At 44.0% G+C, this 27279-nt stretch overlaps 1 protein-coding gene across 3 annotated transcripts in view; it reads right to left on the bottom strand.

Moving 5' to 3' along the window:
- PCOLCE2 (procollagen C-endopeptidase enhancer 2) overlaps positions 1–27279 on the bottom strand; it is a 189499-nt gene that overhangs the window by 10817 nt on the left and 151403 nt on the right. The window contains exons 7-8 of one of the 3 annotated variants that reach the window (XM_036444898.2): positions 27058–27141; positions 23373–23540 (exon numbers count right to left, since the gene is read on the bottom strand). In XM_036444898.2, the coding sequence (XP_036300791.1) occupies positions 23373–23540; positions 27058–27141 (252 nt within the window). The remainder of the gene's footprint in view (positions 1–23372; positions 23541–27057; positions 27142–27279) is intronic. The other 2 variants (XM_036444899.2, XM_045584119.1) reach the window with 2 other exon arrangements.

Raw genomic sequence — 27279 nt, 5'->3', positions numbered from 1 at the left:
TGAATTGACAAAGTAGACTCAGCAGATGAGACAGTTTGCAGTCAGGAAATGCATATGATTCCTGGAAAAGGTAAAATCAAGGTTCTAGGCAGGAGATTCTGCCAGACCTCTGAGCCCAGGGGGTCACAGGGAACCCACACAGCCCCAAGCCACATTCCTGACTAGGGAAAGAAGGGCCACAGGACTGCTTGACCTCAGGGGATCCTAGAATTGGGTCCAAAGTCATAGAAGGCTGAACCCAGAGGGTGCAGTCTGAAAGGCTGGCCTGACCACACAGCACTGGCAGGAGAGGAGTGCACAGAGGCCTAGTCTTTCTCCTCTCTATGGCCTGAGCCTTTCTTCACTGAACCTAGTTCATAGGACCTTTCAGATACATTTACCTGTGGCTGAGGTGAGGAAGAAGGTACAGACTCTTGGAGTCTGGGGAGAGGAAGGGCTCCAGGAAAAGTGTCAGTGAGTTTGGCGCTGAGTCATATCTGAGCCCAGGACCTGGGTAGTCATTTTGTCCTAAAGGGATAGCCCCTCCCTCCAGTTTCCAGGCAACCAATACAGCCACACCCAGATCCCACCCTGAATTAGTACAAAGTATTTTTTAAAAATCTAAATAGTCCCTAAGGGTCCAAAGGGACTGGACTAAAGACACTACAGAAGACTTGGATCTTCAGACAGCCAAAGGAACAACACTTCACTTTTTCATTTTAATTTTATTATTATTATTATTATATCTTTTTCTTCTTCTTTTCTTCTTTGTTTTCCTGTTTTTATTGGTTGCTTTCCTTTATTCTTTTTTTGCATTATTTTTCTATCACTCTTTATTTTATTTTATTTTTATTTGCTATTTATTATTATTTTTATACCATTTTTGAAATCAAATTTTTCTGTAAATTTATTATCGTTACTATTTTCTTCTTATCCACCCATCCCCTTTCTACTTGCTCTACACTGAACTAAGGACATTCCCATATTCATCCAATTCTTAACCTTATTTTCGGTATATAAGCTCAGCCTCTATAGATTCTGCACCCACCCTTTTTGCTGGGTGTTTGGTGTTTATATATTTTTGGTTTATCTATTGGTTCTGTGGTGTTTCTCCCATATATATCCTATCTAATAAAAGAGTGATATGCAAATTTACTGTACCTCAGCTACAACCATAAGCCACGTCCACCAAAAAATCAAGAGCAAGTGTGCAAATTAACCCAAACAAGATGGCTGCAGCCACGGAGTGAGTAGGAGGCTTCGGTTTCTCTGGCAATGGAGAAAGCTAAGCTTCCTTCACACCCTGGCTGGACCTGGACTCCACACAAGGCTACAAAGTTTCAATTATAGAAGATAAATCCCAACAAAAGTAGTGGCATGCACAGATCTGGAGAGAGCAGGAGGCTTGAGCTGCCCCCCGTGATGGAGGAAGCCAAGCTTCCTGGCCTGCCTTGGCCTCTGTTCAAGACTACAAAGTTTCAATTATAGAAGATAAGTAAATCCCCCAAAATTGGCTGCAGACATGGAGCAAGCAGGAGGCTTGGGTTTTCCTGGTGATGGAGGAAGCCAAGCTTTATTCCTGCCCTGGCCTCTGCTCAAGGCTACAAAGTTTCAATTCTAGAAGATAAATAAATCCCAGATACCAGAGCCTCTTCTTGGGTTGCCAGGGGGGCATGGTTGCTCTACAAATCACCACAGGCCCTTCACCCAGGCCACCGAAGGCACCAAGGGAATCCCCACCCTGATCCAAGACACCCTTCTGGGCAAACCAGTCAGCCCCCATTCATGCACCAGGCCTCTATCCTATCTAATGAAAGAGTAATATGTAAATTGACCATCACTCCAACAGAAGATGGCTGCCCCCATGTGGACACAAGATGGCCACCACAAGATGGCTGGCAGGGCAGTTGGGGGTGACTGGGACTGCAAGGAAGGATAGTTGGAGGGGACCCAGGCCTGCCGGAGAGAGCAGTTGTGGGGACCAGTCCTGCAGGGGAGTGCAGTTAGAGGTGACTCGGCCTGCAGGGGAGGGCAGTTAGGAGCAATCAGACTGGCAGGGGAGTGATTTAGGGGTGATCAGTCTGACATGCAGAAATGGTTAGGGGCAATCAGGAAGGAAGGCAGGCAAGCAGTTGGGAGCCAGCAGTCCTGGATTGTGAGAGGGAAGTCCAACTGCCCATTTGGGATCAGGGCTAAATAGGCAGTGAGACATCCCTCGAGGGGTCCCAGGTTGGAGAGGGTGAAGGCTGGGCTGAGGGACACAACCCCCATGCAATAATTTCGTGCACCAGGCCTCTGGTGTATATACACACACACACACACACACACACACACATCTTTTCTTCCTTTTTGTTTTTCTTCCTTTTTGTTTTCTGTCTTATCTTTCTCTCTCTCTTTGATATCATTTGTGCTCTTTGAGAAGCGGTTGCCCCATGCAGACCACCCCTATCTGAGGAGCAGTAGCTGTGTACAGCCCAAACACTGCGTCATTCTGAGGAGCTACAACTGCGTGAGCAACCTGCCACCATCAAAGGATCAGCAGCCACATGAGAAGCCCACGCCCATCCAAGGAACAGCAGATGCACAAGGAGCCTCCCCCACCAGCCAGAGGAGACACCACTGCTGTGAACAGCACCCTCCAGAGGAGCCACTGCCACCTGAGAAAAAGCCACTTCAGCAACTGCCTGAGGAACAACTGCAGTCCAAGGAGCCACTGCCACCCAAAAAGCAGCCCCTGCATGACTCGACATCTAGATCAGTCTGTGAGACCAAAAATGGGTAGATAAAGAAACCCCCAAATAAAAGAAAAGGAGGAATTGCCAGAAAAGCAGCTAAGCAAAACACAAGCAAGCAATATGTCAGAAAGAGAATTCAGAATAAGGGTCATACATTTCATAAACCGAGTGGAGGGGGGGGGGAATCAATAACTTACATAAGAATCAAGAAGAAATGAAGAGTGATATAGCTGCAATAAAAAAAAAAATACCATGGAAACTTTCAACAGTAGACTAGAAGTGGAGGACCCAATTATCGAATTAGAGGACATGGAAGCATAACACACTCAAACTGACCTGAAATTGGAGAAAAAAATTAAAAGGCAGAGGAGAGCCTAAGGGAGCTATGGGACAACATGAAAGGCAGAATTAAAATCTATCGTCCTCAGACTATTCCAAAAAATTCAAGAGGAAGGAACACTTCCTAGCTCTTTCTATGAAGCCAGCATCACCCTAATACCAAAACCAGATAAAGACAACACAATGAAAGAGAATTACAGGCCAATATCCCTCATGAACATAGATGCCAAAATCCTCAACAAAATTCTAGCAAATCAGATCCAGCAATACATCACAAAGATCATACACCATTACAAATAGGATTTATCCCAGGAATGCAATGATGGTACAACATCCACAAATCAATAAATGTGATACATCACATAAACAAACTGAGAGATAAAAATCACAGTCATATCAATTGATGAAGAAAAATGCATTTGACAAAATCCAACACCCTTTCTTTTAAAAATATATATATTTTATTGTTTCTTTACAGAGAGGAAGAGAGAGGGATAGAGAGTTAGAAACATAGATAAAAAGGAATAATCAATTAGCTGCCTCTTGCACTGGGGATGTGCCCTCAACCAAGGTACATGACCTTGACTGGAATCGAACCTGGGACCTTTCAGTCCGCAGGCTGACACTCTATCCACTGAGCCAAACCTGTTTTGTCCAACACCCTTTTTTGATAAAAAGTCTTAACAAGGTGGGAATAGAAGGATCATACCTCAACATCATAAAAGCTATATATGATAAACTCACATCAAACATCACACTCAATGGTCAAAAACTAAAACCATTTCCCCTAAGAACAGGAACAAGACAGGGACGCCCACTCTCACCACTCCTGTTTGACATAATATCTGAAGTACTAGCCATTGCAATTAGACAACAAGAAGAAATAAAATGCATCAAAATTGGAAATGAAGAAGTAAAGCTGTCCTTATTTGCAGATGACAAGGTATTGTACAAAAAACAAAACAAAACACAACAACCAAAAGACTCCATAAAAAAAACTAATAGACTTAAATGAATTTGGCAGTGTATCAGAATACAAAATTAACACCAAGCAATCTATGGCATTTCTATACACCAATAGTGAACTTACAGTAAGAGAGACTAAAAAAGCAATCCCATTTACCATCGCACTGAAAAAAATTGAGATACCTAGGAATAAACTACTAAACTAAAGAGGTAAAAGACCTATACACATAAAACTACAGGACACTGAAAAAAGAGACAGAGGAAGATGTAAACAGATGGAATAACATACCATGCTCATAGATTGGTAGAATCAACATCATTGCAATGCCTATCCTACCCAAAGCAATCTATAGATTCAATACATTCCCCATTAAAATACCAATGGCATATTTCACAGACCTAGAAAGAACTCTCAAAAAATTAATCTGGAAAAGAAGAGAGCTGTGGATGATGGCGACCAGCAGGAAGGTAGGGAGGGAGAGTGCGTGAGAGAGTGAGAGAGCAATAGAGGTGTATGTGAACATGTGTGGGTGTGTGTGTGAGCGAAATAGGGACAGTTAGACCCTGAAGTTCTTCCAGGAGGCTGCCAATCTGGGCAGTCTTATATGGCAAAACCCCATAGCCACCAAAAAACACTCCAGGAGGACACCAGTGACACAGAGACCATGCCATCTTGAAGAATAGAACTGCTAGAGACTAGAATCCTAGCCTCGCCATCACCCATACCAAGACACTACAGAAGCTCTGGTAAAAGACCTGCCACCACAGCTGCAAACCCAGGGACACTAAGAGTCCGGGCACCCAGCCGCAGATTTCTGTGAGTCACAAAGCCAATCTTCCTTCTCTACAGCCCCTATGGCAGCAACATAGAAACTACCAGACCCCAGCCTCACAGTAAGGTTTTCTGCACACACAAAGCAGTGGCAACTTTGCCTGATTTTGACCCTTGGTGTGGGACACAGGAAGTTTGCTTCCCATGACTCTTCTCCACACCCAGGCAGAGAGACTAAACAGAATTCAAGCCTAGCCTCTCTTAATTAGGGAGGTGGTCTTAGGAGACCAGATCTCATGCCCACATAGGGCAGGGAGACAGCGCTGAACTTTAGCCCGGAATTGTGAACTTGGGGAATGTGTTACCCATGACTCATATCCACGCTCAGGCAGGGAGACTGAGTGGAATTTGAGCCAAGCTGCTATCACTTCGGAGGTAGTTTCTGTGACCAGATCTCGAGCCCACACAGGGCAGGGAGTCAGTGCTGAACTTTAGCCCAGACTAGTGAACTCTGGGAATTTGTTTCCCACAACTCCTCTCAGTGCCCAGGCAGGGAGGCAGTCCTAAATTTGAGCATAAGCACACGACCTTGGGTAGATTGTTTTCTGCCACCAGATCATATGCCCAAGAAGGAAGATAGCACTGAATTTGAGCCTGGGGGTATTAACCCAGGGAGTTTGTTCCCCACAACCAGACCCTGTGCTCATCAAAGGAAGGCAGCACTGAATTTGAGCCTGGCTACATAGACACAGGGAGTTTGTTTTTCACACTGCAGACCTGTGTGATCAGATACCATACCCACAGTAAGTGTCAGTGCCACCTGACTTTGATTCAGGGCAAGCTCACACAAAAGGCTGTTTACCGCAGGGCAGAAGTGAACCTCCTGCCAACACAGTGTGACTGAGCAACCCAGTCTCCTGGACAGATCAGGGACCCTGAATCTTCACACAAGAGGCAGCACTGATCACCAGTGACTGGACTCCGTTCCTTATTACATGCACCTGAGATCCCTGATTCCCAGTACATTAACACTAACAGCCAGTGACTCCAATTATTTTCATATGTGCACACAGGGACCTGATTCTCAGTGTGAGGTAGCACCAAGAAAAAGAGGCTCTGGTACTCGATTCCTGACATAGACACAGGGAGCTTCTGATTCCTGACATGCAATAGAAGACTTTGATTTCTGCACACACCAGTGGGTTCTCTGTTTCAATGTGGCACAGGCAGCATCCCTTATTCTAGGTACATACACAAGGCCATACTAAGCACCTACCTGTGACTCTGATCCAGGACAAGTGTGGCTCCCACCAACCCAAAGCAACTGCATGACTTGTTATTAGAACTCTTCACTGACACTTGGGAGGTGCAAAAATCCCATGGCACACAGCTCAAGGCCCTCACAACTCGATATTTGAACCCTTTGGTAATAGTTAGAATGGGGAGACAATGTAGCAATCCTCAGAGGAAAGAAAAGGAGGATTGCCAAGTAAGGAAATAAGTGAAACGGAAGCATGCAACATGAAAGAAAAAGAATTCAGAGTAATGGTCATACAGTTCATACACCGGATCGATGAGAAAATCAACAACTTATGCAAAAATCAGGAAGAAATTAAAAATGATATAGCTACAATGAAAAACAGCATGGAAGGCTTCAACAGTAGACTAGAAGAATCAGAGGACTGAATCAGTGAGTTAGAAGATTAGGTACAGAAACAAGCCCAATCTAAACAGCAACTAGAGAAAAAAATTAAAAAGCAGGAGGAAAGCCTAAGGGAGTTTGGGGACAATGCAAAATGAAATAACACGCATAAAATACAGCTTCCAGAAAAACAAGAAGATCAGCAAGGGTTAGAAAATCTGTTTGAAGAAATAATGACAGAAAACTTCTCAAATATGGGGAAGAAGAAAGTTACTCAAGTACAAAGAGTCCCAAGCAAGATGAACCCCAAAAGACCCACCACAAGACACACCATAATTATAATGGCAAATGTTATCAACAAGAGAGAATCTTAAAGACTGTGAAAGAGAGACAGAGCATTCCCCAGCAGATTATCAAATGATTTCTCAACAGAAACACATCAAGCTAGAAGGGAATGGAAGAATATATACAAACTGATGCAAAGCAAGGGACTCAATCCAAGAATACTCTATCCAGCAAGACTATCAATCAAAATTAAAGGGAGGAAGAGGATCCAAGATGGCTGCTCAGGAAGACACCTAACCGCAGCAGCACACAACAATCTCAATGGAATACAACTAAAATGTAGAGTGGACATTGCCCAGAGCTTCAGGTAGTAGACTGACTGAAAATTCTACACAAGAAGGAAAGAGAAAACCAGAAGGAAAATCAGAGGAGCTGAAAAAAGCCTAAGGTACGGAGACATGCTGTGCACCTGCATGCGTGCGCGCGTGGAGAGGTCGTAGCCAGAGAGGAGGAGAGGGCTGGGTGCTGCCTGGCGTTCCCTAGCAGGAAGGAAATAAAACCCCCAGCCTGGGCTGAACCCCCGAACCGGCAGCGCTGAGCCCCAGTTATGGGCCAGACCCTGGGGACCCAGGCTCGGGCAGGGGCAGACAGGGCTGTGAGGCGGAATCCCAGGGGAGAGGTGAAAAGTAGGGCCCCGGAGTCGCGCACATTGCGCGCAGAGGACGGAATGTTGACTCTGAGGCTGGATTGCCCCTGTGGGAAGAAACAAAGCCTCCAGCGGTGCTGAGCCCCACTCGCCCTGAACTCCAGTTCTGGGCCAATCCCTGGGGACCCAAGCTCAAGCAGAAGGGAGATGGGGCTGTGAGGTGGAGTCCTGGGAGAGTGGTGAACGGCCAAGCCCCCGGAGTCACGCACATTGCTCGCAAGGGAAGGAATGTTGACTCTGATGCAGGATTGCACTGGAGGGAAGGAAACAGGAGCCCCTGCCGGCTCTGGCAGGGGGAGACGGGGCTGTGTGGCAGAATCCCAGGGGAGCGGCAAAAAGCAGAGTCCCCAGAGTCATGCACATTGCCCGCAGAGGACAGAATGTTGACTCTGATGCTGTATTGCCCTGGCTGGAAGAAACAAAATTTCCGGCGGCACTGAGCCCCACTCCCGACTGCCCTGAACTCCAGCTCTAAGCCAATCCCTGGGGACCCAGGTTCAAGCAGAGGGAGACGGGGCTGTAAGGTGGAGTCCTGAGGGAGCGGCAAAAAGTGGAGCCCCCGGAGTCACGCACATTGCATGCAGAGGACAGTCTGTTGACTCTGATGCTAGACTCCCCTAGTGGGAAGGAGAAAAAAAGCTCCAGACTGGAGGAACGCGACGAGGAGCAGGAGCCCCTGCAGGACCCCGGCCAGCCAGGCGCCAACAAGGAACCGGGCGACGGGCCCCAAGGGCAGCCAGGCTCAGAGCAGCCGGGTCAGGTGCGGCCAGGCCCGGAGCATCAGCTGCCAGGCTGGGAGCGGCCAGGCCCGTAGCGGCCGGGCCCGGGGCAGCCGGGCCCAGAGCAGCCGGGTCGGGTGTGGCCAGGCCCGGAGCAGCAGCAGCCAAGCCTGGAGCAACCAGGTCGGAAGCGGCAGTGGCCAGACCCGGAGCAGCTGGTTGTGGAACGGACCAAAGCAACAGAGGCCAGGCCCGGAGCAGCCAGACCTGGAACAGCTTGCTCCTTGCCTTCCCCCGCCCCAAGGCTGCCTCTCACACATAGCTGGAAACTTTTGCGGGAACTTGAGAGTCTGCTGAATCAAGTGATGAAGGCTTAGATCTCGATATGTTGTATGGCACTGGGGTGTTGATCTGTGAGTGCCTTGTGTGGGGCCTGGATGAGGTTGGTTGACCTATTTGGAAATGTCTTTTGTGTGAAGTGTATCTTTGGGCATGTGGAGGTATTATTGATATGAGAAAATGCTAAGTAACTGACTTACTATCTGAAAAGGGATTTACTGTCGGGGAAAGGGAGGGAGGAAGAGACTGAACATAAACTGTGCACCTATGGATGAGGACAATGGGGGAGGGGAAGGGGGCGGAGGGTGGGGTAGGAACCTGATGGATGGGGGGAAGAAATGAGGAACCTTTGTAATAATATGAACAATAAAGATTGATTTAAAAAAATAAATAAAAGCAATCCTAACCGCCCCCCCCCAAAAAAAAAAAAAATTAAAGGGAAATCAGGAGCTTCACAGACAAAAAAAAAGGCTAAGGGAGTTTATTACTACCAAATCAGCAATGCAACAAATGCTAAAGGGAATGATGTAAAAAAAGAAGAAACAAAAGGTAAGAAAAAAAAGAAAAGGTAAGAAAGAAGACAACCTCAAAAAATAAAAAATGGCTCAAATAAGTATCTTTCATACAGTGTTTCCCCAAAAATAAAACATCCTCTGAAAATAAGACCTACTTACAGATTTCCTTCTGAGTGAAATATAAGGCATCCCCCTGAAAATAAGGCCCCCCTAGGCTCTGTCTTAGAATGAAAATTAATTTACCATAAACTGGTCGCTAGGGCCGCCCCGACTGGCGTCTAGCAACCAGTGACATTATGCGGAGTCCTGATGTCACTGCTGTGTGGAGGTGAAGCAGAGGTCAGAGTGAGAGAGCGCTGGGTGGGAGAGAGGAGGAGACTTTCGCAGATGCATGTAGAAGAACAGGAGGATTAGAGCAGATGGGACTCGGCAAAGTTGGAGAGTGCTGGTCTGTCTCTGGTGACACTACCTGATGCTCGCAGCCGCCCTCATGATGACTGAAGGTTCTCAGTCAGTGGCAGACCCTGCTCCAGCCCAGATCCAGACCACAGCAAGCTCAGTGACAGTCCCCAGGCAGGGCCCAGGGGGTAAATGTCTGATAAAGGGGTCGGGGGAATGTCTGGTGAAGGTGTTCAGTGACACAGGGGTGGGGGGGAGGGAGATCACTTAAAATGACACAGGAGGATCAAAAGGGGTTACTAAAATAGTAATCTCCCCTCTGATTCTCCTGTGCCATTTTGACTCCCCCCTCTGATTACCCCTGTGTCATTTTAAGTGATCCCCCTCCCCCCACCTTGATACCGCAATTCCATTTTTTTACCCCTAGAAATGAGCGCAAAAAGAAAAAGCTACTCCGTGGAGTACAAGAAAGGAATCGTGTAAGACTCTTGGGCCAAAATCTTATTGCTTTCTGCAAAGAGAAGATGTTGAGTATCCAATTGGTCCGAAAATGGCGAGCAGAGTATGGTAACCTCATTGAACAAGTGGACAAGGGAAATGCTAAAAAGCACAAGTGTGGATCAGGTGAGCAACCATTATTTTCTGAGCTGGAAGACCTGACCTGTGAATGGGTTGTTGACAGGAGAGCAGAGGCTTTGGTTGTGAATAGGGCTCAGATTCAAAAATTTGCCCTTGCAATGGCACCACATTGATTGGTTTCATTGATCTTTTGTATTGTTTTTGTTGTTGTTTGACATAGCCCCAGAAGATTTCAAAGCATCACAACACTGGCTCGATAATTTCCTTCAGAAAGTGAACTGTCTTTAAGAAGATTTACAACATTGTTTAGGTTGGAAGATACTCAAGTTATTAAGTGAGCACTTGCATTCAAGTCCTTTATTGATGATGCTGACTTCTCTAAATACAATATTTCCAACATGATTGCTATGGATGAAACTGCAGTGTTTATGGGCCAATTATCTCAAACAACAATTGAACAGTGGGGTGCCTCTTTAGTGTACATTCCATCCACTGCTTACAAAAGTGCACGTGTTTCCTATATTTTGGCAATTTGTCTGGATGGCACTAAAATCCCACCTTTAATCATTTCTAAGGGCAAGAAGGAAAAGATTGAACGTGTTTTGGGCATTTTTATTCTTGAAACTGAAAAAGCCTGGGCCACACAAGCAGTTATAAGGAAGTGGGTCAATTTAATGCTGCCACTTGTTATGTGAGGGAGACAAAAAGGTCTGCTAGTCTGGAATGCAGCCAGCACTCTCCACGCTAAAGACATGAAGACATTTCTTCACGAAAGAAAAATAGATCAGATAATGATTCCCACAGGAATGACGGCCCATCTCCAGACTCTTGATATTGCAATAAACAAGCCATTCAAAGACAATTTGCGCATGGAAATTAATGACTACATTGAAAATAGAATGGAGAGAAATCAGCGTGGAAACTTTGTGAAACCTAAACTGCAAGAAATTGTGACTTGGGTGAAGAATTCATGGGAAAAAAATCACTGACAGTTGCATTGCAAATGCACTGCGGGCAGGCTACCTTGCCAAGAAGTACTCATTTAAAGACAGTGCTATTGCTAAACATTTGGTCCCCTGATTCTGAAAGAAATGGAGTCACAAGAAATTCACCAGTGAATTCAGGAATTGCATTGTTATGATGATGTTCCAGAAGATGATGACATGATTGTCATTGAATAAATGAGTAAATTCTTGATACTGTAGGATTCAGTTTGTCTGGTTTGTGTTGACAACTACCGTACTACTGTACCGTATACAGGTAATAAATTTCCTTTATTCTCATTTAACAATAAATGTGTACCGTATTCTTCTTCATGGAAAAATAAGACATCCCCTAAAATAAGACCTAACGCCTCTTTGGGAGCAAAAATTAATATAAGACACTGTCTTTTTTTCTGGTAAACAGGGCAATAATTTTAAACGTAAATGGACTAAATGCTCCAATCAAAAGACATGAAGTGGCTAAATGGATAAAAAAAATAATGACCCATATATATGCTGTCTATAAGAGACTCACCACAAAGAAGGGACTCACACAGACTGAAAATGAAGGGATGGAAAAAAAATCTTTCAGGCAAATAGAAATGAAAAAAAAAAAAGTGGGGTATCAATACTTATATCTGACAAAATAGATCTCAAAGTGAAGGCTATAACAAGAGATAAGAAAGGCAACTTCATAAGAATAAATATATTGATACAACAAGAGGATATAACCCTGGTAAATATATATGCACTCAAGAGCACCCAAATACATAAAAAATTTCCTGGAAGATATCAATAGAGAGATTGACAACAATACAATCATAGTGGGGGACTTTAATATACCTCTGACATCACTGGATAAATCCTCTAGACAAAAAATCAGCAAAGAAACAACAATACTAAATGACTTACTACATAGATGGATTTAACTGACATCTTCAGAACATTTCACCCCAAAGTTGCGGAATATAAGTTCTTCTTAAGTTCACATGGGACATTTTCAAAAATAGACCACATACTGGGTCACAAGCACAGTTTCCCCAAATTCAAGAAGACTGAAATCATACCAAGCATCTTTGCAGACCAAAATGGCATAATATTAGAAATAAACTACAATAAAAACAATCTAAAACACTCAACCACTTGGAAGCTGAATAACATGTTATTAAATATTGATTGGGTTACCTATGAGATCAAAGAAGAAATTAAAAACATTGTGGAAACTAACGACAATAAAAACACAACAATGCAAATACTATGGGACACAATGAAAGCAGTCCTGAGAGGAAAATTTATAGCTCTCAAAAAACAAGAAAAAATGGTAGTAAATTATCTAATGCTACAACTCAAATAATTAGAAAGATAGCAACAAGAAAAGCCCAGAGTGAGCAGAAGGAAGGAGATAATAAAGATCAGAGCAAAAATAAATGACATATTTCAATTAGCCAATCTAAATTAGCCTAAAAACTTGTCTACTATTTTACTGTCAAATTTATTACTCTAACAACAAAAAATTAATTGTACTGGTCAAAAAGCTGTCCTTAAAGTACTAAGTAAAATTTTTATTGGTAGTTCATCTCATGACAAAATTGCATAACATGTAATGAACCTAAAGCAATCATATTTTAGTCCAAAAAATTAAAAATTAAAAGCTATCAAGACTACATTATAAAATTTTCAAAAGCCTACTAATATTTAAATAAAAAAGGGGATAGTAGAAGAATATCATGTAAGGAAAAGATCCTGTAAGTAAATTACATCTGGAAAATTTGTACTTTAGAAAATTAATTGTAATGCTAACAGCAAGATACCCATGAAAAACACACACGGTGACAAAACAAGCCAAAGGAAATCATTTGGGCAAAAAATGAAAAAGGATCCCAAGTCAAATTTATAGAAATTATTCCTTCATTAACTTTTGGTTGAGAATATCTTTGTATATTTTCAGAAAACAACTCCAGGACCATGTGGATTCCGACAACAGAAAGGAATTGACAGGAGTACTCTAGCCATGAAGACAGAAGAGAAGCAGTCCAGAGATGGAAGATGCTGACGTCGCCTTGCCATACCAGCAGTCAACAGTTGTGCATCACTGCAGGTTGCCCAAGACCAAACCAGAAAGGATTTTTCCTGCATTACCACCATTTGTTCACCGTCCAGAACTATAATATCATTGCTGACATATACACATAAGGAACTGTTTGACATTGGGTCTCAAAAGAACTATTGGCACAGAAAGAAACTCACTACAGATTCATTCATTTGCTTTTCAGCATGACCATTATTGCTTGTCTCATTTTCAGTTCTTATAAGTGTATTTCCATTAGGACATGATCTCAGTCATCTAGGGGAAATGATGAACAATATAGAACAAGAACAGACTCAGAGACAAAGAGGAATGGATCAGACTGTTGGACCTCAGAGGGAGTGTAGGGAAAGATGGGGATTATGAAGAGAGATCAACCAAAGGACTTGGGTGCATCCATATGAGCCTAACCAGTGGTCAAGGACAGCAGGGGTGTGGGGGCATGTGTGGGGAGGGGCAGGGGAAGGGAATGAAGGGATGATAACAAATATGTGAAACCTTAATAAAAAAAATTTATAAAAAAGAAATAAATGGCATAGAGAACAACAACAACAACAACAACAAAAACAACACAAAAGATCAATGAAACCAAGAGCTGATTCTTTAAAAACTAAACAAGATTGATGAACCTCCAGCCAGGCTCACCAAGAAGCAAAGAGAGAGGACCCAAATAAACAAAATCAGAAATGATAGAGACGAAATAATAACAGATCCTACAGAAATAAAAAGATCCAACATCAAAAAGACCGTGAATAGCCACAGTAATCCTGAGAAAGAAGAACAAAGTAGGTAGGATTTCAATACCAGACTTTAAGCTGTATTACAAAACCACTGTTCTCAAAACAGTCTGGTACTGGCACAAGAACAGACATAGATCAATGGAATAGAATTGAGAGCCCATAAATCGACCCAAACCACTATGCCCAATTAATATTCGACAAAGTTGACATGAACATACAATGAAATCAAGACGGTCCTTTCAATAAATAGTGATGGGAAAATTGGATAGATACATGCAAAAAAAATTGAGCACCAATTTACACAATACACAAAAATAAACTCAAAATGGATAAAGAACTTAAACATAAGACAAGAAGCCATAAAAGTGCTAGAGGAATGCACAGGCAGCAAAATCTAGATATATGTCCAAAGAACTTATTCACTGATACTGTTCTTAGGGCAATGGAAAATAAAGAGAAAATAAACAAATGGGACTACATCAAAATAAAAAGCTTTTGCACAGCAAAAGAAAAAAACCATCAACAAAACAACAAGAAAGACCACCTCGTGAGAGAACATATATGCCACTGTTATCACTGATAAGGGATTAATCTCTAACATTTAAAGGAAACTCAGAGAGAATCCAAGATGGCTGCGCCCAGGTAAACACCTAGCCACAGCGCACACAACAATTTCAATAAAATACAACTAAAATATAAAATGGACATTACTCAGAACTACAGTAAAGTCGACTGACTGGAAATTATACAACGAGAAGCAAGGAGAAAACCAGAAGGAAGCATGGAGGAGCTGGAAAAGCCTAAGGTACGGAGACACGAGGTGCGCGCGGAGAGGACGGAGCCGGAGAGGAGGGAGGCTGAGTGAGTGCCTTGCAGGAAGGAGATAAACGCTCTGACTGCAAAAGCTCCGACTGCGTTGGGCCCCAGTCCTGACTGCTCTGAACTCCAGTTCTAGGCCAGACCCCGGGGACCCAGGCTCACACAGCGGCAGCTGGGCTGTAAGGCAGAACCCCGGGGGAGGGGCAAAAGGAGGTCCCGGAGGCACGCACATTGCGAGCAGAGAAGGGACGGTCGGCTGTGCCGAGGAATTGCCCTGGGGGGAAGGAGACAGGGGCTCCAGACTGCTCTGAATGCCACTTCCGACTCCACTTCCAACTGAACTGAACCCCAATACCGGGCTCATTGGGGGAGAGCATAGACTGTTTGGCACCAGGCGAAAATTGAGGGCACCTTTCTCTCAGAGGCGTTTGCAGAGAGAACTGAAGGACTCTGGGGATTACTGAGACGGAAGCCAAGGCTGTAGGCTCCATCCTGAAACCCCATCCCATCTGTAGCTGCGAAATGCGACAACGAAATAGATCACAAAGGAAAGAAATGGAGGACAAAAAGCGAATGGATATAAAGTTCAAATCTACGCTTATAAGGTTTTTCAAGAATTTCCTAGAAAAGATCGATAAGACCTATGAAGATATGAAAAGAAATCAACTAGAATTAATAAGGGATCAACAAGAAATGATAAGGGATCAACAAGAAATGATAAGGGATCAACAAGAAATGATAAGGGATCTACAAGAAATAAAGAATACATTCTCTGAAATAAAAAATATTATACAGAGTCCTAAAAACAGAATGGAAGATCACAAGAATCAAGTCAAAGATATGGAACATAAAGAGCCAGAAGACACTCCTCCACAGAAGCTAGAAGGCAAGAGAATCCAGAAAATTGAAGATAATGTAAGAAACCTCTGGGACAACTTCAAGCGAACCAACATCAGAATTATGGGGGTCCCAGAAGATGAGAGAGAGCAAGATAGCGAAAATATACTGAAAGAAATAGTGTCAGAAAACTTCCCCCACCTGGTGAAAGAATTAGACTTACAAGTCCAGGAAGCGCACAGAACTCCAAACAAAAGGAATCCAAAGAGGACCACACCAAGACAAATCATAATTAAAATTCCAAGAGTAAAAAACAAAGAGAAAATATTAAAAGCAGCAAGAGCAAAGAAGGTAGTTACCTATAAAGGAGCACCTATACGATTGTCAGCTGACTTCTCAACAGAAACCATGCAGGCCAGACAGGAATGGCAAGAAATATTCAAGGTGATGAATAGTAAGAACCTACAGCCAAAGATAATCTATCCAGCAAAGCTATCACTCAGAATCAAAGGTCAGATAAAGAGCTTCACTAATAAAAAAAAAAAAAGCTAAAGGAGTTCATCAACACAAAACCAGAATTATATGAATTGCTGAGGGGGGTTCTTTCAGAAGAGAAAGTAAATAAAGATAAAAATTATGAACAACAAATACTTAACTATCAACAAGTGAATCTAAAAACCAAGGAAATTAAAAAAAAAATCTGATGAACAATATTAACTGGTGAATATAATAGAATCGGAGGTATGGAAGGGGAGTGAACTGACGATTCTTGGGGAAAAGGGGAGAGGGGGATGTGGGAAGAGACTGAACATAAACTGTGCACCTATGGATGAGGACAATGGGGAGTGGGGAAAGGGCAGAGGATGGGGTGGGAACCTGGTGGAGGAGAGCAATGGTGGGGGGGGAGGGGAAGGAACATTTGTAATAATATGAACAATAAAAACTTATTAAAAAAAATATTTCCCCAATCACAAAAATAAATAAATAAATAAATAAATAAATAAATAAATAAAGGAAACTCATACAACTCAACAAAAGGAAGATAAACAATCTAATCAAGAAATGGGCAATGGATAGAGGATCCAAGATGGCTGCTCGGGTAGACACCTAACCGCAGCAGCACACAACAATTTCAATGGAATACAACTAAAATGTGGAGTGGACATCGCCCAGAGCTACAGGTAGTCGACTGACTGAAAATTCTACAACAAGAAGGAAAGAGAAAACGAGAAGGAAAATCAGAGGAGCTGAAAAAAAGCCCAAGGTACGGAGACATGCTGCGCGCTCGCACTCACGCGCGCACAGATAGGTTGCAGCCGGAGAGGAGGAGAGGACTGGGTGCTGCCTGGCATTCCCTAGCAGGAAGGAAATAAAACCCCCATCCTGGGCTGAACCCCTGAACCGGCAGCGCTGAGCCCCAGATATGAGCCAGACCCTGGGGACCCAGGCTCCGGTGGGGGAGACGGGGCTGTGAGGCGGAACCCCAAGCGAGCAGTGAAAAGCAGGGCCCCCGAAGTCGAGCGCATACTGCGCGCAGAGGACTGAATGTTGACTCTGATGCTGGATTACCCTAGCGGGAAGAAACAAAGCCTCCGGGGCGCTGAGCCTCAGTCCGGACTGCTCTGAACCCCAGTCCTGGACCAGACCCTGGGGACCCAGGCTCGGGCAGGGGGAGACGGGGCTGTGAGGCGGAATCCCAGAGGAGTGGCGAAAAGTGGAGCCCCCAGAGTCTCGCGCACTGTGTGCAGAGGACAGTCTGTTGACTCTGATCCTAGACTCCCCTAGCGGGAAGGAGAAAAAAAAAAAGCTCCAGACTGGAGGAATGCGAGAGGGAGCAGGAGCCCCTGCCGGACACGAGCCGGGCGACGGGGCCCCCGGGGGGGGGGGGGGGGATGTGCCCCTGAGCCTTTGACCTCTGAGCGCGGGCAACGGAGCCAAGGCCGGGGGCTGCTTCCTGGGCGGCACTGACCCCAGCAACAGGCTGAAGCAGCGCAGGAGCCCCAGAGAACAAAGGGGTGCCACAGGCCAACCTGCTGAGCTCCCAGGACAAGGAGGAAGAAACCGAAGAAGTTTTCAACGTAAAGAAATCAAGTGAGAGCAAAAGATAGTAAAATTACTTAAGAAAGAATACAAAGAAGATCTTGAGAAATCAAAGACTAAGTCAGAACTCAACTCACCAGCCAACATTGCAACATGCGTTTTTTTTAAAAAAGAAAAAAAAAGAAGAAAAAAAAAGGACAGAATGTTGGAACAGTGGCGGCCAGGCCTAGAGTGCCCAGGCACAAAGCAGTGGCAACCGGGCCCGGAGCAGCAATGGCCAGGCCCCAGAGCAGCAACAGCCAAAACCAGAGCAACAACAGCCAGCACTGGAGCAGCCAGACCTGGGGCAGTGGCAGCCAGGCCTGAGGCGGAGGCAGCCAAGCCCAGGGTGGCCAGTCCAGGAGCACCCAGACCCGGAGTGGCCGGGCCCAGAGAAGCCAGGCCCAGAGCAGCCGGGTTGGGAGCAGCCAGGCCCAGAACTGCAGTAGCCAAGCCCGGAGCATCCAGGCTGGGAGCGGCCAGACTCGGAGTGGCCGAGCCCGGGGCAGCTGGACCCAGAGCAGCCGGGTCTGGTGCGGCCAGGCCCGGAGCAGCAGCTTCCAGGCTGGGAGGGGCCAGGCCCGGAGCAGCCGGGTCGGGTATGGCCAGGCCTGGAGCAGCGGCTGCCAGGCTAGGAGCGGCCAGGCCCGGAGCAGCCGGGTCTGGTGCGGCCAGGCCCGGAGCAGCGGCTGCCAGGCTGGGAGCGGCCAGGCCCGAAGCGGCCGGGCCCGGAGAAGCCGGGCTCAGAGCAGTTGGGTCGAGTGCGGCCAGGCCCGGAGCAGCAGCAGCCAGGTCCAGAGCAACTAGGTCGGGAGCGGCGGTGACCAGACCTGGAGCAGCTGGTTGTGGAACGAACCAGAGCAACAGAGGCCAGGCCTGGAGCAGCCAGGCCCGAACATTTCGCTCCTCGCCTGCCTCTGCCCCACGGCTGCCTCTCAGACATGGCTGGAAACTTTTGTGGGAACTTGAGGGTCTGCTGAATCAAGTGATGAAGGCTTAGATCTGGATGTGTTGAGTTAGTATAGGGCTGGGGTGTTGATCTGTGTTGATCTGTGAGTGCCTTGGGTGGGGCCTGGATGAGGCTGGTTGACCTATTTGGAAATGTCTTTTGTGTGAAATGTATCATTGGGCATGTGGTGGTATTATTGATATGAGAAAATGCTAAGTAACTGATTTACTATCTGAAAAGGGATTTACTATTGGGGAAAGGGAGGGAGGAAGAGACTGAACATAAACTGCACCTATGGATGAGGACAATGGGGGATGGGGAGGGGGCGGAGGGTGGGGTGGGAACCTGGTGGAGGGGGGAAGAAATGAGGAACCTTTGTAACAATATGAACAATAAAGATTGATAAAAAAAATAATAAAAAAATAAAAAAATAAAAGAAAAAAAATCTATAGATATGAAAAAAAAAAAAAAGAAAAGAAAAGAAATGGGCAATGGACCTAAATAGAAACTTTTTGAAAGAAGACAAAGGAAGGCCAAGAGACACATGAAAACATGATCAAAGTCACTAATTATCCTAGAAATGCAAATCAAAATGACAATGCAGTACCATCTTACACCTGTCAGAATGGTTATCATAAAAATCAATAAAAGACAAATGTTGGTGAGGATGCAGAAAAAAAGGAACCCTGGTACACTGCTGGTAGAAATGCAGACTAGTGCAGCCACTGTGGAGAACAGTATGGAGTTTCGTCAAAAAACTAAAAATGGAACTCCCATTTGACCCAGTAATACCACTTCTAGGATTATATTCCAAGAAGCTAGAAACATCAATCAGAAAGGATATATGCACCACTATATTCACAGCAGCACAATTTACCATCCTATATAATAAAAGAGTAATATAAAATTGACCATACTTCTGCTCTGTCCACAAGCCAAACCCACTGGCCATGCCAACCAGCTGATTAGAGCAAATATGCAAATAAACCCAACCAAGATGGCTGAAGCCACAGAGAGCAGGAGGTAAGCGTGGCTTTCCCTGACAATGGAGGAAGCCAAGCTTTCTGCCTGCCCTTGCTGCCTAGGCCTCCACTCAAGGATACAAAGTTTCAATTATAGAAGATACATAAATCCCAACAGAAATGGCTGCAGCCACAGAGCAAGCAGGAAGCTTGGCTCCACTCTAGGCTACAAAGTTTTAATTGTAGAAGATGCATAAATCCCAGATACCAGGGCCTCCACTTGGATCACCAGGATTGTGGACGGCCTGCAAACCACCACAGGCCCCTTGCCCAGGCCACCCACCCCCCAAGGAAACCCCCACCCTGATCCAGGACACCCTTCAGGGCAAACCAACTGGCCCCACCCATGCACCAGGCCTCTATCTTATCTAATAAAAGAGTAATATGCAGACTGACCATCACCCTAACACACAAGATGGCTTCTCCCATGTGGTCAAAGATCCTGCCCCCATGTGCACACAAGATGGCCACCAAAAGATGGCCAGTAGGAGAGGGCAGTTGGGAGGGACCAGGCCTGCAGGGGAGGGCAGTTAGAGGTGACCAGGCCTGAATGGGAAGGCAGTTAGGGGCAAACAGGCTGGCAGTGGAGCAGTTAGGCATCAATCAGGCTGGCGGCAGAGTGGTTAAGGGGTGATGAGGCTGGCAGGCTGAAGTGGTTAGGGGCAATCAGGAAGGAAGGAAGGTGAGCAGTTGAAAGCCAGCAGTCCTAGATTGTGAGAGAGATGTCTGACTGCCTGTTTAGATTGGGCCTAAATGGGCAGTTGGACATCCCCAGAGGAGTCCCAGATTGGAGAGGATGCAGGCTGGACTGAGGGACACCCCCCTCTCCGTGCATGAATTTTGTGCACTGGACCTCTAGTAGCTAAGATTTGGCAACAGCCTAAATGCTCATCAGCAGATGAGTGGATTAAAAAACTGTGGTACATCTACACAATGGAGTACTACACTGCGCTAAAAAGGAAGGAATTCCTCCCATTTGCAACAACATGGATAGAACTGGAAAGCATTATGCTTAGTGAAATAAGCCAGTCAGATAAAGTTAAACATCACATGATCTCACTCATTTATGGAATATAATGAACAACATAAATTTATGATCAAAAACAGTTCCTGAGACAGGGAAACATCTATCAGACCATCAAACCTCAGAAGGAAGGTAGTGGAGAGTGGTAAGTGGGAGTGATCAACCAAAGAACTTGTATGCATGCATATAAGCCTAACCAATGAACACAGACAACAGAAAGGTAACGGCATGAGTGGGGGGAATGAGGGGATAATGAGGGAATAAGGACACATAAGTAACACCTTAATCAATAAAAGATTTTTTTTTTAAAAACTGCAATAAAAAAAAATATCGTGCTTTCCTGTAATATACAACATAGGGAAAATAGTCAGTAATCCTATATAATAAAAGCCTAATATTCAAAAAAAAACAAAAAAAAAACAAAAAAAACCCTCATCTGGAATAAAAAAAAAGACCCCAAATAACCACAGCAATCCTGAGAAAGAAGAACAAAGTAGGTGAGATCTCAATACCAGATTTCAAGCTGTATAACAAAGCTACTGTTCTCAAAATAGCCTGGTACTGGCATAAGAACAGACATATTGACCAATGGAATAAGACAGAGAATCCATATATCGACCCAAACCACTATGTTCAATTAATATTTGACAAAGGAGGCATGAACATAGAATATAGTCAAGACAGTCTCTTCAACAAATGGTGTAGATACTTTCTGAAAGAAGACTGAAGGAAGGCCAAGAAAAATATGAAAACATACTCAAAGTCACTAATCATATGAGAGATGCAAATCAAAACGACAATGAGGTACCAAATCACACCTGTCAGAATGGCTATCATCAACAAATCAACAAATGACAAATGCTGGCCAGGATGCAGAGAAAAAAGAACCCTAGTGCACTGCTGGTGGGAATGCAGACTGGTGCATCCACTGTGGAGAACAGTATGGAGTTTTTTTCAAAAAACTGAAAATGGCCGGGACCGGTTTGGCTCAGTGGATAGAGCGTCGGCTTGGGGACTGAAGGGTCTCGGGTTCGATCCCGGTCAAGGGCATGTACCTTTTTTGCGGCATATCCCCAGTAGGAGGTGTGCAAGAGGGAGCTCATCGATGACTCTCATCGATGTTTCTAACTCTCTATCTCTCTCCCTTCCTCTCTGTATAAAATCAATAAAATATATTTAAAAAAAAACACTGAAAATGAAACTCCTATTTGACCCAGTGTTCCCACTTCTAGGAATATATCCCAAGAAACTAGAAACACTAATTAGAAAGGATATATGCACCACTATGTTCATAACAGCATAATTTACCATACCTAAGATTTGGAAACAGCCTAAGTGCCCATCAGGAGATGAGTGGATTAAAAAAACTGTGATACATCTATACAATGGAATACTATGCTGTGGTTAAAAAAAAAAAAAAAAAAAAAAAAAAAAAAAAAAAAAAGTTCTTACCATTTGCAACAGCATGGATAGAACTGGAGAGCATTATGCTTAGTGAAATAAGTCAGAGAAAGATAAATATCATATTATCTCACTCATTTTTAGAATATAATGAAATAAACTGATGAATGAAAATAGATCCAGAGATAGAGAAACTTCGATCAGACCATCAGACCTTAGAGTAGGGGTGTCGAACTCAATCAGAGAAGGGGCCAAAATCTAAAATCCAGCCTAAATCGCGGGCCGAATGGTTTACTGAACAGTCATAAACTGTCATTGTGATGGAAACGCAGCGGAGTCAGTGATGACAGCGCAGTGCGGGCCACATTGCAAGGCCTGGCGGGACGGATTTGGCCCGCGGGCCTTGTGTTTGACACATGTGCCTTAGAGGTAAGATAGGGGAGGGTGGGGGTAAAGGGGAGAGATCAACCAAAGGACTTGTATGCATGCATATAAGCCTAACCAGTGGACATAGATAAAAGTGGGATGAGGGAATGAGTGGGGTGATTAAGGGGGGGTCATGAGGGAATAAGGACACATATGTAATACCTTAATCAATAAAAAAATTAATAAAGTAAAATAAAAGGGAAAGGGATTCACATTTTATATCATTCTCTACATAAACTTTTTTTTATAACCATAGAAAATATATTACTTTTATAAATTAAAGAGCTTGTTTAAAAATTATGTGGTTCTGACTCTGGAGTAACTTTCCCCTTCCCTTGATTTCTCTTAAACTCATTCCATGTATGGATTAAATGATCCTACATCTGAAAATTATTCTCAGATCTTTAATTCTAACCAATACATGCCCCTCTCCCTTCTGAACTTGAGCTTGGAATTGCATTTTTTTAAAAACACCTTTTAATATTTTTATTGATTTCAAGAGGGAGAGGGAGAGAAACATCAAGGATGAGAGAGAATCTTTGATTGTCTGCCTCCTGCACACCCTTCCCATTGGGGATCAAGTCCACAACCTGGACATGTACCCTTGACCAGAATCAAACCTGGGACACTTCAGTCCATAGGCTGACGCTCTATCCACTGAGCCAAATTGGCTAGGAATGAATTGCCTTCTATTTGGTGAATATTTTCCTCTAATATTGGCACCTTAAGTTCATAACTGAAAGTCTCTTTCTTTTGAACTGCTCCTCTGTGTCTGTCTATTGATCTAACCTCATGTGGTGCTTGGACTCATTCATCATTTCCGCTCCTCATCCTTGTCCACCTCACAGGAACTGAGCTTAGAGCCCAATTCTGCCTGATGCCACAGTCTTCCATTTGTTCCAAAAGCCCTGACTTGATATCCATTAACAACAAGCTAGGGCATGCTCAGATCCCTGAGTAGCTTGGAGAGGCTCTCTTGTTCCCATCTCTGTCCCTGAGCTTCACTGCAGGACTAAAATTTCCCTCCTTACCTCTTCTGAGGAGAGGGCACTGCTTGCAAATCACAATGACCTTGGCACTCATGTTCTTGCCAGCCTGTTGAATTGCCAGATTTCCCTCTTTATAGATGCTGATGAGGGAGACTGTGGCATGCAACCTTCCACCCCGCATGATGGTTGTGATAACAGTACCAGCAAATACTGTGGAAGAAAACATTTTTGAAATAATATGACAGTGAAGGCAAATGTAAGCAGAATTGAACATAATTTTACATTTTTCTAAGTATCAGATCGGAAGCATTTTAATGTTAAAGAGAAAGCCCTAGCAGCATAATCAAATTTGATTTTGTACACTTGTCACCAAAATTCAGGTTGAAGAAAGGAGTCCTGGTGGTATCATGTGGACCATGATGCTAGATATTGAGACCCCAGAGAGAAACCCGAATAGCTGTGCACTATGGTCCATTACTGAGAAGAGACTCTTCACAATGTCTTATCCAACATGTAGATCAATTACTAAGTATGAGCCTCTACCTGTACATACTCCACAAGACCTTGAGTCTTCTAAGGCAACACCAAACTTGAAGGTTGCATGATAGTGTTTGGGCCACAAGGAAGGGAGTCTTTGTGTCTGTATGGGTGTGTGTGCCTACCTTTATGTGTCTCCCTTCTTTAGCCCCTCTCTTTAGTTGTCCTCTGTCTTGGAACTTTGGTTCATCCTATGGGTCCCTAGCTCTCTCTAATTATCCATAAATATCTGCCTTTTACTAGGTCTTTTATGTTCTTTTTATTAAAAACTAGGGGCCTGGTGCACAAAATTTGTGCACTGGGGAGGGGGGAGGGAGATCCCCTCAGCCCAGCCTGCCCCCTCTCACATACTGGGAGCCCTCAGCAGTCTGGCCTCCCTTTGAGGGAGACGACTGGGCTGATCAGAGAAAGGCACCAGCCACTGCCAGTCACTGCAGCCACCAAGGTGTTTTCATCAACACGGACTTTACCGTGAAAAAATGACAATGTTCTTTAGGCATTTTCAAGATGTGTCTTTCATAGGATATGACACTTCTTCCTTCCTTCCTTCTTTCCTTCCTTCCTTCCTTCATTCCTTCCTTCCTTCCTTCCATCCTCACCTGAGGATATGTTTCCATTGATTTTTAAAGAATATGGAAGAGAAAGGGAAAGATATAAATATTAAAGTGATAGGAACACTTTGATTGGTTGCCTCCTGCATGAGCCCTGACCTGGGCCTCAGAGCCTACAACTTAGGTACATGCTCTTGATCAGAATTTAACCTGGACCCTGCTGTTGGCAAACCTAGGCATTATCCACTGAGCTAAACCGCCTAGGGCAGGCAGGTTATGACATTTCTTAGCCCTCTAGCAGCAGACCATGGTTTGTTTGTTTTTCTCCAGGAATGGAGAAAAGCCCTAGATCACTTTTTGGATTCTTATATCCAAGTTACTAAGAATATTACCAGTGGCATACAGAGAGCTTAGCCAACGAGTGGTCAGAAAAGGTGTTTCCTCTGTGGTTCAAACCTATCTCCTCTGATCTCCGGCTCCACCCCTGCCAAGGCATAAACCCTCCAGCAGGCTGCAATTGCCCAGATCCCCCCAACACACACACTCCTGGCCATGGCCACAAGCCTCTGACCTAGGCTTGGACCTTGGCCAGGGACCCCCAGATCACTTTGATCATCTGCAGAGGAACCCAGCTGGCTCTGATGGACATATTCCCAGCCAAGGCCACCAAGGACTCGTGAAAGCCTGGCTTCTTTCATTCCTGGGGAAACCCAAGCCTCCCTCCTGCTTTCCATGGTGGTAGCCATCTTGGTTAGGTTTATTTGCATATTAGCTCTTGATTGGCTGGTGGGTGTAGCAGCGGCACAGTCAATTTGCATATTACTCTTTTATTAGATAGGATATTTTTATTTATTTCAGAGAGGAAGGAAGAGGGAGAGAGAGATAGAAACATCAATGATGAGAGAGAATCATTGATTCACTGTCTCCTGCATGCCTCATACTGGGGAGCGAGCCTGAAACCTAGGTATGTGCCCTGACCAGGAATTGAACCATGACTTCCTGGTTCATAGGTCGATGCTCAATCACTGAGCCATGAAGGTCGAGCTGATATTCTCTTTCTTATCCACCCTGTTTATTTAATTTAACAAATCAAGATATAGAACTGAATTATAACAAAGCATTTTCTTGTTTAAAATTTTTTATAGCAAAATTCAGTTGCTTTTCATTATGTAACTCTATTTTTTCCATTTTGACTTTTGGAGAAAAGAGTCTAATTTCTGAGCCACAGAAGAAAAGAATATGTGTTTCTCAAAGGTGTGCTTTTGGCATTTTGGTGAGGGTAATGCCATGTGGAACAGGAACTGCATTGAAAGACTATTTTATGAGCCTCTCCCTGCCCAGAAAAAAACAGTAACACTCCCCAGTTATTGTGACAACCCAAACTGCCCCTGGAGGTCAGGCTGAGAACCAATGGGCTTCAGGTGACTGTTTGTGGTTGTTTTCCCATGTGTAAGCAAATCACAGTGGAGTTAATCAAGTTTTGGACTTGGCTGATAGGAGCCTTTTGGGGTGAAGTGAGAGCTCACTGCTTACATGTTGTGTAAGCTCAAAAAAGTCAGAATTCTCCTCTGAGTATTCACTGCAAAATGTCAACTTGTCGCCAAGTGGAATAGGTGGCATCAAAAGATAGAGAAGAAGATTTCCTGAAGCATCTCCTGCGGAGACAGGCTGGCTGTGGTGGCAGTGACACTTGTGCTGTTTGGTTCATTTTTATGCTTGGAAAATGAAAGTGGGGAAGGGCCCAGGTCTGCAAGGCATGCAGAGCCCCTCTAGGAGGCCCTCGGTCTGGGATAAGCTTTTAGTTTACACAGCTTTTTTTTTTTTTTTTGACAAGACCTTCCTAAATCTTTCTTGTGGAAATAAGCAACAAAATTAAATATGGTATCTTTGCTCTTAAGTGGTTTTCATACAAAAAAATGCAACTATATTTTAGTTTAAAAAGCTCTTATAAATTCTAAATCATTAGTAATGTCTCCTCAGGTTCCAATTTATAAGTGTTTCCAAATAGATTTCCAGGTTTAAATTTAATATTTTAGAAAAACAGACATTGCAGAGGAAATGCTTGAATTTCCTGTGAGAGAGGCCAGCTTAGATATGCTTTTAATTTATTGAAGTTGAATTATCTACCTAAAAAATATATGTTAATTGACTGTACCTTCTCAGTGCCCACCATTCAATCAGGAGTAAATATGCAAATTAACCCAACAATTTGCATATATAGGTGTGAGTGGCAGGGGGTAGGTCAGGACCCTTGTGTCATCACCATGGCAACGACACAGGCCTTCTGTACTCCAGGTGGGAGGGAAAGGGAGCTCTGGACAGAGCGAAGGCAGTGCCAGCAGCCAGGGGAAGGAAGGCTCATTTTTGAACGAGTCTTCCTGCATTGGGCCTCTAGTCAATGTATAAATAGATAACCAATATATGAAAAATATGTGAGAAAAAAGTATACAGGTTTGCTGTGTGGCTTTTTCCCCCCCCAGAAATACTGAGCCAACCAAAATATATAGGAGTATCACATATTAGGAATCAAATTAAGTTTATATGGAAAGTAAATTTTCTATATACATATTTTTCTCAGTGATGAACTCTAATACTTTGAAGAGCACAAGTCCACAAAGTTGCTTGATTTTATTTCTTACCAAAATTGCTTGAACAGTAATTGCTTTCCAGAGTACCGGCCCATCTACATTTTTGTTGACACATGGCTATGGTGGGTTTTAAACCTTAATTAAAAAGAAAAGACATAAGATTCAGGAAAATGAATTCAAATATAATTGGTATTTAGATACAAATCCATCACTTTAACATTCATATTTATTAAACTGAGCCACCAATATGTCATTGCAATGAAATAATTAAAG

This window comes from Pipistrellus kuhlii, unplaced genomic scaffold, assembly GCF_014108245.1.
Source record: "Pipistrellus kuhlii isolate mPipKuh1 unplaced genomic scaffold, mPipKuh1.p scaffold_m20_p_2, whole genome shotgun sequence".
In the NCBI taxonomy this organism is placed as follows: Eukaryota; Metazoa; Chordata; class Mammalia; order Chiroptera; family Vespertilionidae; genus Pipistrellus; species Pipistrellus kuhlii.
The sequence above is the reverse complement of the archived record's forward strand: the minus strand, read 5'-3'. Positions and strand labels throughout refer to the sequence as shown.